Consider the following 13769-nt stretch of genomic DNA (forward strand, 5'->3'; position numbering starts at 1 on the left):
AAACACACACTTTGTTTACAATTGTTGGATATTTATTCATAGGTTTTTCTATTTTACAGACTATTTGTCACTGTGGTTTTATTGTCAAAATTGGTCGAGAAGTCAGAAGGAGTAGTTGGAAAATTGTACATGTTTACACTTTGTTGTTGGTTGATTCAGAAATTGAATGAAGACTTATTTTTCTTAGAAGGAAGTATTGTCGACGGAGATGAAGATTTCGAGACCAGGCAGAGGGTTTTGCAGATCGCGCCGGATGGTGTCTACGTTGTCAGAAAGAATTCCAATCACGTCATCGTCAAGAGTGCTGATGCCCTTGATGACAAGGTTGTAACTTCCGGAATGGAGGGTGTTGAACTAAAAATATCAATTTTTCAAGTGATTTTTTCGAAAATTCTTACTTTATCCTTTGAAACAAGAAGAGTAGCATGAGTTTGATGCTGAACAATCTTGAAGATTCCTTTTCCATTGCCGCTTTCCACGTGATACCGGACATTTTGCTTGAGAGGTGAGTGAGAAGGAACGAGCTCCAGAAGCTTCATGAAGCGAGTTGGTTCGTTGAGGTAATCAGCTCGAGTCAGATCGATCTATTTTAAAATATGAGTAATCCTTTTTTTCTAGTGAATTCTTTGTTACCTCAATTGGTACACCTTCGATGATTGCGGCTTGTGGATCCATGCTGTCAACGATAGTCGTGATGTTCTTCTCAACATCTCGTCTGTATCGTTTAGCATGACGTCTGCTGTGGCAAGATCCACCGTAGCATCGTCGTTCTCCGCCAATGACTCGAGCAGTTGCTGGGCCTCGTCCGGCAGGCTTACCCGCGTTCCAGCCCTAAAAAATAATAATTAATTTAGATTTTCTGACAGGTTCTCTTACCCGATGGTAGCCAGGCTGAGTAAAGCTACGCTGAGTTGAAATACAGTAGCCATTTCCAGCTTTGTAAGAGTCAGGTCCACAAGTGCACGAGTAGTTTCCATCTTCGTTATCACAACCGTTTGAGCAAGTTCCACCGTTGATCTGGCATTCATCTACATCGGAGCAGCCTTGGCCTGCATCTCGGTAGCCACTTATCTTTTAATAGTTATCAAAAGAACTGGAAGCTTACGCTCTGCAGTTGCACTGGAATGATCCGCGGAAGTTGTTGCAGACTTGGCCAGCGCCGCAAGGAGAAGAGTTACATTCATTGACATCGACACATCTTCCTCGGAAGTGCATGTAACCAGGTGGGCATTGTTGCGGGCATCGGAATCCTCCAGGGGTGTTGAAACAGCCAGTTGGGCAGCCATATCCTAAGAATCGTAAAGCTGGCTTGACGCTATTTTGTTAACTTACGTGATTGACATTCGTTGAGATCAACGCATTCATCACCACTATCGTTGAGTCTATACCCGCGCTTGCAAATACAGTGGAACGAGCCAGGGTCATTAACACAGATACCGCGTGGACCACAAATGTTAAATTGCTCATCGCACTTTGGTAAACGCATTAAACACATGTATTTTAGTCACTAACTCCCACCTCGTTTCGATCAACACAAGCATTGTTGCGCTTTTTGTAACCCATTGGACATTCGCACTCGTACGATCCGATGGTATTGGTGCAAATGTATTGACAATTGTTGTTCTTTGTCCTAGAAAATGGGCAATTTCAAATCGGCTTTTGCGAAAGAAAGGCTTACTTGCACTCGTCGAGATCTACGCAAACATTGTCAATCATTTCGTAACCCTCTGGACAAATGCAATCGTAATCGCCATCGGTATTTCTGCACATAGCTGGTGATGGACATTTATGGGCGTCGGTAGCGCACTCATCAATATCTACAAACTCAATAAAAATCTCCTTCCATCATGCTTATCATACCAATGCACTTGGTGCCAGTTTCGTCGATGGTGTAGCCTGGGTCGCACTCACAAGTAAAGCCTGGTTGATTGTTCACACAAATACCATTCTTAATTATATTTTTATCAAATAGTTTTGAGGAATAACTCACCTCGCAAGCGTTCGGCACAACATCACAGTCATTGATTACATTTCCATTCTTGTCATATCCGATTCCAGCTGGGCAGAGTTCTCGGAAAGCGGCTGAGTCCTTATCGGGACACGATCTGCATTCGACGGCGTTGTACTTTTGAGCTCGTCCATCGCCCCAGCCAGCACCATGTCCAGAGCAGCAGCATTCATCAAATCGAACAGCGGCGGAAGACATTGTTGCGGATGTCTGGAGGCACATTCCAGAGACCTTTGTTGTGTAGCACATAAATTCACGAGAATCTTAAAATATTATTTTCGGTTGAAATCTGCAGGTCAAATTTACCATCACACTTGGTCATATCATTGTTGGCCACAAATCCAGGTTTGCATTTGCACCAGTAACCTCCACCGTTTGGCTTATTGATACAGGTTCCATTGTCGCAAAGGTCTGCGTTTTCAGCACATTCGTCAATATCTATTTTTCATAAGTCAAGGAAACTAAGAAAGAAAATCTACCTTGGCATTGATCAGTGACAGGATTTCGTCGCATTCCATTTGGACATTGGCAGACGTAGTACCCGACAAAATTCTTGCAGACTTGACCCTTGAGGGCACATGGATCAGGGTTTCTGAAAAGAGGATAACTGCAAATGAAAAAATAACTTGATATTACTGAGCGCATTCGTTGATATCCTTGCAGTGTCGACCGTCTGGTTTGAGTTCGTAGCCAGATGGACAGAGGCAAGAGTACTTTCCATTTTGTGGTGTTTCGTTCTTGCATCGGTATGCACACTGATGAGCACCAGTAGCACATTCATCGATATCTAAATTTTGCACTTTAAACAATTTATAGGATTTTAATACCTTGGCAGGATCCGTTAGGGCCGGTTGGTGCATATCCATCGTCGCATTCACAAGTGAAACCACCTTCGTCATTGAAGCATTCGCCTCGACCGCAGGGATTAACGAGAGCACTGCATTCATCAGTATCTTAAACTTGTTAGCACTTTGTTGTTTCTTGATTCAAGCTTACCGACACAAGTGGTGCCATCAGCATCGAGATGATATCCCTTGCCACAGTCGCATTTGTAGCTGCTATCTGTATTGACGCAAGTTCCGTTGGTACAAGCAGTATCAATCAGATCGCACTCGTTGATATCAATTGGATGTCCATCGGGTCCGGTCGACATTCCGCAGCCTTCTGGGCACATTTGGTTGAAAGCTTCAGATCCCTCGGCAGGACACTTTCCGCAACCTCCTCGGTAGCTCCAACTGTTATCGCCGTTACACATGCAGCAGCACTGGCTCTGGGTGAGAAGCTGTCCGAGAGCATCGTTGTTGCAAGATCGACTTCCAACAAAACATTTGCCTTGGCGCTCATCGAAGCAGTCAGTTCCATCTGAGGTTTGTGTATAACCATGGGGGCAGTGGCATTGGAATCCTCCTTCAAGGTCTTCGCAGTGACCGTGCGAGCAGAGTCCAGGAACAGTCTGGCATTCATTGATATTGACACAGCTCTCGCCATTGAAAGTGTAACCTGGGTCGCATTGGCAGGTGTAGTTCCCGTTTAGATTAATGCACTCGCCGCTTACACATGGATTGCCATATTCCTCGCACTCATCAACATCGACGCAAGTTCTGGAATCATCACTGACTTGGAAGCCATCATCACAGTCGCACATGAAACCGCCAACAATATCGACACAGTCACCATTTTGACAGATATTGTCATGACCGGCAAATCGCTCGCACTCATTGATATTGACACAGACTTGGTCTTCGCGATCAAACTCATAACCTGGATTGCAGACACATCTATGGCTTCCTTCAAGATCGATGCAGTGTTTGACAGCACCGGGAGATCCACAAATATTAGGGTAGTCGTTGCATTCATCAATGTTCACGCAGCTCTTGCTGTCATTCTCTGGCTCATAACCGTTGTCACATTCGCAGTGGAAGCCGCCAACAGTATCAGTACATTTTCCGTTAGCACATGTTCCTTCAATCATCGAGCACTCATCGATATTGACGCAGACACCATTTCGCTCAGTAAAACCGTCATCGCAGATGCAATCGTAGCTTCCTTTTTTGTTGACGCAATGGGAGAACTGTGGACATTTGGTGTTAGGATCAGCACACTCATCGTTATCAATACATTCGTATGAGCCTGGTTTGAGAGTCATTCCAGGTCTGCACTCGCATTTGATGTCATGTCCGGGATCTTCAATACAGTAACCATCTCGGCAGAGGTCTGGAATCTGGTCACAGGCAGATTTCGCATCCTTACAGAAAGCAATTCGATCATCTCCTTGAGGACACTCTTCACAGCTATCTCCCCAAGCTTTTCCAAGGTCATTAGCGCAGCAGCAAGCCTTTTTGGTTGCCTTGAAGCTGAACGCATTATCGCATGATAGATTCATAAAAGGGTTGTAAGATTTGAAGCACTCGCCCATTCGAATATCTTCGCAGGCTCGGCCGTCTTCTGATGGGATGTATCCGTCTTCACAAACACACTGGTGGTGGCCTAGCTGATTGATGCACTGACCAGGTCCACATGGGTTTTCCTCGCTTTCGCACTCATTGATATCGACACAGTTTCGACCAGTGTTGTCGAGCTCGTAACCATCTGGGCAGTTGCAATCGTAGCTGCCGTCCAAATTTCTGCAGTTTCCTCCTTTGCAAGCGCCAGCCATTGCTGAGCACTCGTTAATATCCTTGGGAATGAGTCGAATGCTGTCGGGTTCAAAACCAGGGCCAAAGGGGCAAAGCTGAAGGTGCTCAGCAGATCCAATAGCTGGACAAACTTCGCAGGTACTTTCGATTGTGTCTTCAACTTCAGCCCATCCGAAACCAGCACCAGAGCAGCAGCACTCGGCTCGTCTTGTGTTTGGTCCAATAAGATCAGAGCATGTTCCGTATTCAACTTCAGCGTAGCAATTTCCTTGTCTCAGGTCGACGCATCCGCTGCCTCCTGGAATGTAAGTGTAGTTTGGTGGGCACTCGCAAGTAAATGAGCCGATAGTATTTCTGCATTTTCCACCGAGGCAGATGCTAGTATCTTCAGTTTCTGATCGACATTCGTTTATGTCAACACACTGGTCACCTTCGTCGTTCAATTCATAACCTTCGTGGCATTCGCAAGCGTAAGTTCCGTCCATGTTAACACAGTTTCCGTTCCTGCAAACTGGTTTATCTCCTTTGCACTCATTGATGTCCTCACATCGCTTGCCATTGTAGCTTGGAGTATATCCGAATTCGCACTCACAGTTGTAGTCACCAGGAGAGTTGACACAAACTCCATGAGGTCCACAAATGTTTGGATCTTGGTCGCAGTCCATAACATCAGCACATTCAGTGCCGTTGCCAACGTATCCAGGGTGGCACTCACAGTTGTAGCCGCCAGGGATATTGATGCAATCAGCGTTTGGATGACAACCATGAGTATCCGCTTCACATTCGTCGACGTCAGAGCAGTCGACTCCGTCTCCGTCGAATCCAGTCTGACAGTGGCATTGGTACGTACCAACATTATTATTGCACTCTGCATTAGGAGAACAAATATGAGTTCCGAGCTCACACTCGTTCTCATCATCACATCGGCTTAGATCAGGAGAGATACAGAAACCATCCCAGCAGTCGCATGTGTAACTGCCTTCCGTATTTGTGCACTTTCCGTGAACGCAAATATCTGGATTGATATCACACTCATTTACATCGATGCAAAGCTGTCTGTTTGATACAAGCTCGTAGCCGGGGATACAGTGGCATGTGTAAGATCCTTCCAAGTTTTCGCATTTTCCGCCGCCGCAGATAGCTGGCTCTTCAGAGCACTCGTCGACATCAATGCAATCGAAACCGTTAGGAGAGAGCTCAAAGCCATCTCGGCAAGAGCAGATGAATGACCCTTCTGTATCGGTACAGCGCTGCTCACATCCACCGTTGTCGTCCAAACACTCGTTAGTATTGACACACCCTTTGTTATCAGGAGTAGGTTTGTATCCGCTGTGACACTGGCACTTCCAATCGCCGATAAGATTGATACAACGTCCATTGATGCAAGGCTCAATTTGCAAGTCGCACTCGTTATCATCCACACAAGTCACACCATCATCAGCAAGGTGCGTATTTGGAGGGCAAGAACATTCAAAACTTCCCTCGGTATCGGTACAATTGCCACCTCCCAAGCAAACATTGTTCAAACACTCATTATCGTTGACACAGACGCCATCGTTTCCTAAAACGTAGCCGGGTTTGCACTTGCACTTGAAGCTTCCTGGAGTGTTGACACACTCTCCTTCACCACAAGCATCATCTCCAAGAAGAGCACATTCGTCAATATCGACACAAGGGAAGCCCTTATCAGTTGTTCCAAATCCTGGAGCGCATTGACAGAGATCCGAGGGATCTTCAGGGTTGAATTTACATTCGCCGAACTCGCCACAAATTTCAGGAAATTCCAAGCAGTTGTTGATCTGTTTGCAGTTTTCTCGGTCATTCGGGTTTGGATTGTAGCAATTTCCATCAGCACAGGGACAGAGTTCATCATACTCTGGAGTTCCTTCTCGTGGGCAGGCTCGGCATTCATTTCCCTCGCCCCAAGCCTCACCAGCAATAGAGCAGCAGCAAGTCTGTCGAGAATGGAGACCTTCCCATGCATCGTGGCAGAATGGATGAGTTGCATTGAAGTTGGGGAAACAGACGGACTTTCGTGTGTCAATACATCGTCTTCCAGAATCATCGAGGGTCAAGCCGTTTGGACATTCGCAGTAGAAAGATCCATCAGTGTTAACGCATTTAGCGCCGTTGCCTGAGCAGTACTGTGGGAAAAGCTGGCATTCGTCAACTTCGACGCATCGGTCGGCGACTCTGTCAAAGACGTAACCCTTTCTGCAAGTAAGAGGAATCTCACTACAGTCGACGCATTCGTCACCCCATGCTTTACCCTGAGTAGCACAGCAGAGCTCAGCAGTGTATCGGCCAGGAATATTGTCAACGCAAGTGTCATCTTCGTGCTGAAGCCAGCAAGCTTCTTCTCTCTTGTCGAGACAAATGAGACCAGTTGAATCAAGAACAAGTCCAGGAGCACAAACACATTCGAATCCTCCAGGAGCATTTATGCACTGGCCGCCAGAGCAAGGTCGCTCGAGACATTCATCGTCGTCATCGCAGCTTCCGGTTTTATCGTTGAAGTGATGTCCACTTGGGCAGACGCATTCGAAGCTGCCGTCAAGCTCTGTGCAAAGACCGTTAAGGCATTTTGTATCGCATTCTGGGGTGTCAATACAAAGAGTTCCAGATGGGTGCAGCTCGTATCCCTCATCACATTGACACTCGTAGCCTCCATCGACATCGTAGCATTGACCGTTGTTGCCACATGGATTGAGTTCCAAATCGCAATAACTGTCTGGCTTCTCAGATCCCTTGCAAAGCTCATTGAAATTTGATGTTCCTACTGCAGGACAAACATCACATTTGTTGTTGAGTCTGAATGAGGAAGTTCGGTCGAGTTCAGCGGCGTGGCAACAGCAGTCTTGTCTTGACATCTGGTTAGGAAGCATGCTGTCAGCAGCACATTTACGTCCATTCTTGTTCGATGATCTGAAACACTGGCCATTTGGCTGGTCGACACATCTTCGACCAGTAGCATCAAGCATCTGGTACTTCCCGCATTCGCATTTGAAGTCGCCGTCGGTGTCAGTGCAGGTACCACCCTGGCAAGGATGGAACTCGCATTCGTCGATATTCTCGCAAATTCCTTGCTCAGGATTGTATTTGTATCCCTTGTTACAAGCGCATCTGTATGAGCCGGGGGTATTTTTGCACTCGCCATTGATGCAAGCATGGTCATTAGCGCACTCATCGATGTCATGGCAAGATTTGCGGTCTGGTCCTCGCTCGTAGCCAACTTCACAAACGCACTGGTAGTCTCCAATTACATTTGAGCAAACTCCGTTTGCACATTTGTTTCCGCCGATATTGCACTCATCGATATCAATACATTTTTGGTTTCGCTGAAGAGGGTCAGGCTGAAAGCCTTCATCGCACGCACAAGCCCATGTACCATCTCTATCAATGCATTTTCCATTGGCGCACTGAGCAAGACCTTCAGCGCACTCGTCGATGTTCTCGCACTCCTGGCCATTTCCGCTTGGAACGTATCCAGCATCACATTCACAGTACCATCCTCCATCGGTATTGACACATCGTCCGTTATCACACTGTCCTTCTCCAGTTTCGCATTCGTTTATATCGCGGCACTGGAGATCAACAGTTTCAGGTTCGTAGCCATTATCGCAAAGACACATTGGGATGCCCTTTTCATCAGTGATGCAAACGCCCTTCTCACAAAGTCCCTTTGACTCGCAGATATCAGTGATTGGGTCAGGTCCGGAGCCATCGGGTCCAAGATTCTTGGGATCAATAGTCTCAGCATTATCGCAAAGCATACTGTAAGCTTCAGTTCCAACAGTTGGACAGTTGTCGATTCCAGAAGATTCTTGGCCTTGAAAGCATTGACCAGGGCTGGAAGCGAAGTTGCCAAGGCAGCAGCATTGAGTTTTTGTGAGCATTTTGCTCAGAGGATCAGTGCAGACGCTGTTTGAAACATGTTCAAAACAGGTACCTGGTCTGTTGTCAATGCAAGTTTGTTTGCCATCTTGGTCCACAGTCTTGATGTATCCCTCAGCACAGTCACAAGAGTAGCCTCCAGGAAGATTGGTGCATTCATTATCAGATCCACATGGGCTGTCAGCGCACTCGTCAAGATCGAGACATTCGTTTTTGTCTTCATCAAAGTAAAAACCTTCGGGAGCGATGCAAACGAAGCTTCCGATCGTATCTCTGCATTTACAACCCTTGCAAATTCCGTTGATATCAATACACTCGTTAATGTTATTGCAGTTTGAGTCATAGCCGCGGCCGCAGTTACCAGGTCGAGCTGGGCACTCTTCGCATGGATCTCCCCACGCTTGTCCGACTGTGGCACAGCATTGTTCTTTCGTTGAGTATTCGGATAAAACTTGACTAGAGCATTCGTTTTTCGCCTTGTCAATCTTTCCGAAACAAGGTCCTCTTCGATAGTCAACTTCGCAGTTATCTCCATAAAATCCATAGACACAGGCACACTTATCAACTCCAATACATCGACCACCATTTCTGCAGCCACTTACTCCATTAGTACTTGCCCCGCAAATAGGTTGACCACAGTGAGCACCGGTGAAACCTTCTGGGCATTCGCACTCGCCGTTGATACATCGCCCGCCATTCTGACAAGGACTCGAGCAGCGGGCTTCCGTCTCGAAGAATTCGTCCTCGTTACAGCGCTTTCGGAGCTTGCCATCGGCACAGCGGCACATGCCAGGACTGTGGCAAATTCCATCGCCACACGCGTTCGGAGCGCAAATCGGAATATTACACTCGCTGGATCCTTTATGTTGTCTCCAACCTGCGCAGCAATATCTTCTGTCTCCATTGCCGCAAACATGAGGGCCCGTTAGACTAGATAATGTTAGTTTATGGGGATTTAAGGACTTAGGGATTTGGGACTGCGCCTTTTTGTAGGCTCAAAGAGCCGTTCAGGCGTGGAGCCAACGCATCAAACAGAACACAACAATGTGCTTTTTTTCTTTGTCAACTCGACCCAAAGAGTGTCTCATCAAAGTTGAAAAAGTAAACATTTAGTCCAAGGTCATTGACAATAGTGGGATTAAATAAGAACGTTTTAGTGAAATAAGGTACTCACGGCTCTGTGGTTCCCCAGCGTCGACGGCGGGTCCCGTCTAAGCGACGATTTCTTCTTGTTTTGTATGCATTACGACCTTGACGACGGCCTGGTTCTCTGAGTTCTCTAAAAATGGGTAATAGTTAAATCGAGGTCAATGAACTTTTATGACATTTTTGGTTTATGAAATAAATGATCATTTTATGATATATAATTCATTATTTAATTATTTTTATAAACAAATCAATTTTATAATCTTTTAAACATTTACATAAAAAAATATTGATAAGGTTGACTCCTACCTTTGTGCTAGTGCAAGAGTGCCTATCAGTAGTAAACGCCAGCGCATCCTTCTATTCTGTTGCTGTTTACGCTCTCAATTAGTAGTTGATGAAGTACGTTGTTAAAAATTGTAAGAATCTAGGTCCGCATCGGGACGAGATGTTTCGTCTCTGAAGTAATCGGGCTATGAGAAGCCACTTTCTTTGTTTATTTGGGCACGAGGAGGGGTGGAGGTCCTTTTTCTTCGTCTAACCGGCCAAGGTTACCTAGCTCGGCTGCCGGCACGAGAGGGCGCACGATGAGCCCATTTTTTTGTCGACAATCTATGTCCGGAAACGCTCGAGAAATTGACAAAGTACTCAAATGAACATAATGATCCGGCGCTGGAAATCTTCCAGCGTCAGGCACATGCTCGGTAATAAGTCGATGATTGATGTGCGGCGCTGGCTTTCAAATTTTTCATACTTTGAGATTTGACACAATCTCAGCGAGATATCAATTAACGCTCGTGGCTTCTGACGATTGTGCCAATGAGCAAATTTTAACATGATTTAACAACTTATTAAAATGCCAAATTCCCATAAGGGTAAGGTAAGGGCCTTGATTAGGTTTTGGTTGGGTTAAGTTGCGGGGTGAATGTTGCAAAGATTTTGTAAAAACGATAATTTACGATTTTCATTTCAACTTGGGTCACAAAAAAAGATGCAATTTCAAAGTCACGAGCACACGTCAAACTCGAAACAGCCCTGCTTTGATGATCATTTGCACTCGCTATCCATGCTCAAACCGCAGGGATGACTGTTTACTCCGCCTTTTGCCCCTTATTTGTCTCCAATATTTGAAAACAAATGTTTCGCTTATGTGGCGAAATGCACAAAAAAAGGAGGGGAAGAGATTTTGGAAATTCACTTTTGAAATCTCGCTCGTAAAGGTCATCACAGCTGTCTGGGAGGCTCTTTGTGAAATGAACTCTTCAATCATCGTAAATGCTCGACGAATGCTTATTCGAAAAAACACCGACGGGGATAATACCCTCATAATATCCAGTAATCGGTCTCGAACAATCCTCAATAATTTCGAATTTCCTAAGAGACGACCAAAGGTAAAAAAAATTCTAATGACCGGGTCTACCAGTCGATGGAATGCACAAACACTTGTTTGCCTCAAATACAGAAATGACGGAGTGCGCGAATTATAGCACGATCTTGGTGCCAGATTGCATCGTTAATTTTCGTATATCTTCGCAAGTTCTCATCGCCAGTTGCTTTTGTTTGACCAGACAATGCGCATAAACAAAAATACAAACAACCATCAAAGTGGAAGCTTCCGCTGAGGTTAGCGCTAAATGAAAGTCTCTTGTGTGGAAAGAGCTCATGTGGAGAAGACAACTTCTTACAGACAGATGATCATGATGAAATTAGGGACACAAAAACAACTTGAAAGAAAGTACTCATCAGATAACCGCAAAGGTCGGATTTGATCATCAAAGTGTCTAGAATACAAGAAGTTTCTTTTGTAGATCAACTTTTATGTTCATTTCTGTATCGTCACTGTAATAAAATCTTCGGATTTATGAGTCACAACGACGGGAGTTGACTTTGGAATACTCTCTGTAATAATTAGTGTAACCAAATTCACGAAAATGCCTTTGTGGTTTAAAAGTAAACATGATCTGGCTCAGTCTCAGAATTTGTTCACCCTCAGGGTCGACCACCTACTCCCTGAATGCGCACAGAAAGAATTCATCCCTTATTAGCAATCACAAGACAAAGCCAAACTCTGATTTTGAACGGCGAGTGACCTCAAAGAGCTCCTTAGGAATCATGTCGCGGCCGTTCGAAGCAAATCTGCAAGAGAAAGAGGCGTCAGAGACGATCATTCTTGACATAGTGCGCAGAAAGGGTAAGAACTTGTTTTGGAGGCAATTAGTTTAACAAAAATGTAAGGCGAATCCTGGGGTATTGAATTATGCGGCGAGGGGCCAACAGAAGTTCGAAAAATCAGACCAGGTGGGCCAGCAGATCAAGCTGGCTTACAACCCGGAGATACGATTCTTCAGGGACGGTTTTCATGATTCATATTGATCAAAATGATCAATTCTTCCTTATGACATTTGAAAACCGCAAACAGTGCAATGGAATCAATGTCACCAGATTCGGTCATCAGCAAGTTGCTTCAATCATCGCCGAAACCGACCGTCTTCTACGAATGAAAGTTCTCCCCGATGAAGAATCCTCTTCAGAAGAAGACGAAGACGAGGAAGATGCTGACCCAACAGAGAAATTAAAGAATAGAAATTTCAAAGCCGAAGAATGGTGGTGCGATCCTGAAGTTGATAAGAAGCTGCAAGAGGAGAAAGAGAAAAACAAAATTGATCCTTACGATTTCGAAAGCTTCAGTAACAATTTTGACAAAATTGAGAAGCAACACAGAAAAGCTGGAAAAGCTATGGTCAAAAATGGTCGAGCTTCAAGGTCAAAGAAAGTGGTAAGAGCTGAATTTTGGAATTTCTAATTAATAAAAAATTGAAGGATCTTGACTCTGACGATGATTCGGACGACGAGTACGCGAAATTCATGAGGATGAAGCAAAAAATGATTAACAAAGGACTTGTTTCGGATGAATCGGAGGACGAGGACGAAAACTCAGAGTTTGCGGAGTTTATGCGATGGAAAAAGCAAAAGAGAAAGGCACAGAGACGAGGAATCGACGATTGGGGAGACGACAACTGGGGAGATTCTGCGCCAAGGCCGGTCAATGCTCGCTCGAGCTCCGGCTACTCGTCTTATTCGTCTGGTTCGTCTCGAGCTGTTCAGGGACATGATGTTGCTTTCCGCGGACAAAAGATCGAACAAGGATCGTTTATGGTTACGAACAAAGATCTCGACCGATTCGACAAGAATTACGTTCTTGGCGCCGAGAACACCTTCGCTGGTGACAAAGCTGCGGTAGCTGGCGCTTTCACCGGCGACCACAACGTCGTTTTTAATGATAACGAAGGACAAGCAGCTGGCGATATCAAGGGTGTAAGGAATCGTGTCGCTGCGGGTATTATGCATTTCAAGTAAGGCTTTCAATTTTTAAAATCTTCTCTAACTTGAGCTTTTCCAGCTACGAAGATGAACAAAAGGAAGTTATGGAAGAGGATAAAAATAAAGTGGTCATTTACTCGACATCTTTGGGCGTCAACAGAGAGCTTATTGCCAATTGTCAAAGAGCAGTTGCAATTATTCGTAGTCATCGGGTAGCTTGACAAATATTATTAGCAAGGTTCAAATTTTCTTAGGTTCGTTATGAAGAGCGTGATATTTTCAACTTCGAGCACCACAAAGAAGGTCTTTGGGAGCGCCTTGGGCTTGATCGTGGAGACAAGTTTCCACCGATGCCGAGAATTTACATCGATGGCATCTACATTGGAGGTTATAAATAACGGTTTGGTATTGAAATCAACAAGGAGTTAAGGCATCAACGAGCTGGAAGCGCTTTCTGATTGCGGCGACTTGAGGATTCGTCTTCAACATTTCTCGAAGTTTCAGGAGCGAGAACATTGCCAAACATGTCGAGCATCTGGCAAGCTTCTTTGTACAAAGTGCAACGGCAAGAAAGTAGGGTTGCTTTATTTACTGCTGTTGATGACCTTTGATTACTTTAGAAAATTACTTCAAACGAGCTCGCCGAGCTCCAGTGCTCCCTATGCGACAAGAATGGATTCGTCGACTGTCAAGACTGCGTTGTTATGCGTGAAATCATTGATCCAGCAATTATGCAATAATAATATACAATTATGTATCTTTAT

General features: G+C 45.1%; 2 protein-coding genes across 2 annotated transcripts; one reads left to right on the top strand and one right to left on the bottom strand.

The window, feature by feature from the left end:
* Positions 1-29: 29 nt before the first annotated feature.
* Positions 30-10236, bottom strand: LOC145704418 (fibrillin-3-like). Its single transcript, XM_081781871.1, has 17 exons — positions 9994-10236; positions 9713-9817; positions 3005-9468; positions 2836-2961; positions 2645-2795; positions 2488-2600; positions 2315-2446; positions 1991-2271; positions 1861-1948; positions 1679-1817; positions 1519-1630; positions 1333-1471; positions 1106-1289; positions 877-1066; positions 634-831; positions 399-584; positions 30-354 (listed from the first exon to the last, which is right to left on the bottom strand). The coding sequence occupies exons 1-17, from the start codon at positions 10038-10040 to the stop codon at positions 184-186; spliced, it is 8826 nt and encodes a 2941-aa protein (XP_081637997.1). The 5' UTR covers positions 10041-10236; the 3' UTR covers positions 30-183.
* A 1380-nt stretch (positions 10237-11616) lies between these two features.
* On the top strand, positions 11617-13745 carry LOC145701650 (uncharacterized). The gene is made up of 8 exons (XM_081778863.1): positions 11617-11875; positions 11920-12038; positions 12104-12460; positions 12505-13037; positions 13085-13217; positions 13260-13392; positions 13436-13578; positions 13626-13745. Exons 1-8 carry the CDS (start codon positions 11641-11643, stop codon positions 13743-13745), a joined length of 1773 nt encoding a protein of 590 aa, XP_081634989.1. The 5' UTR covers positions 11617-11640.
* Positions 13746-13769: the final 24 nt, after the last annotated feature.

The sequence above is a fragment of the Oikopleura dioica genome, chromosome PAR (genome assembly GCF_907165135.1).
Source record: "Oikopleura dioica chromosome PAR, OKI2018_I68_1.0, whole genome shotgun sequence".
NCBI classification, from domain to species: Eukaryota; Metazoa; Chordata; class Appendicularia; order Copelata; family Oikopleuridae; genus Oikopleura; species Oikopleura dioica.

What these genes read in the sequence shown, in the direction of transcription:
- LOC145704418 (XM_081781871.1), bottom strand. Translation starts at nt 10,040, where the DNA reads ATGCGCTGGCGTTTACTACTGATAGGCACTCTTGCACTAGCACAAAG. An exon ending in CGCTGGGGAACCACAGAGCC is followed by an intron (nt 9,469 to 9,712) that starts GTGAGTACCTTA and finishes AACATTATCTAG; the next exon opens with TCTAACGGGCCCTCATGTTT. An exon ending in TGTCACTGATCAATGCCAAG is followed by an intron (nt 2,447 to 2,487) that starts GTAGATTTTCTT and finishes TATGAAAAATAG; the next exon opens with ATATTGACGAATGTGCTGAA.
- LOC145701650 (XM_081778863.1), top strand. Translation starts at nt 11,641, where the DNA reads ATGATCTGGCTCAGTCTCAGAATTTGTTCACCCTCAGGGTCGACCACC. An exon ending in ATACGATTCTTCAGGGACGG is followed by an intron (nt 12,039 to 12,103) that starts TTTTCATGATTC and finishes AACCGCAAACAG; the next exon opens with TGCAATGGAATCAATGTCAC. An exon ending in CAATTATTCGTAGTCATCGG is followed by an intron (nt 13,218 to 13,259) that starts GTAGCTTGACAA and finishes AAATTTTCTTAG; the next exon opens with GTTCGTTATGAAGAGCGTGA.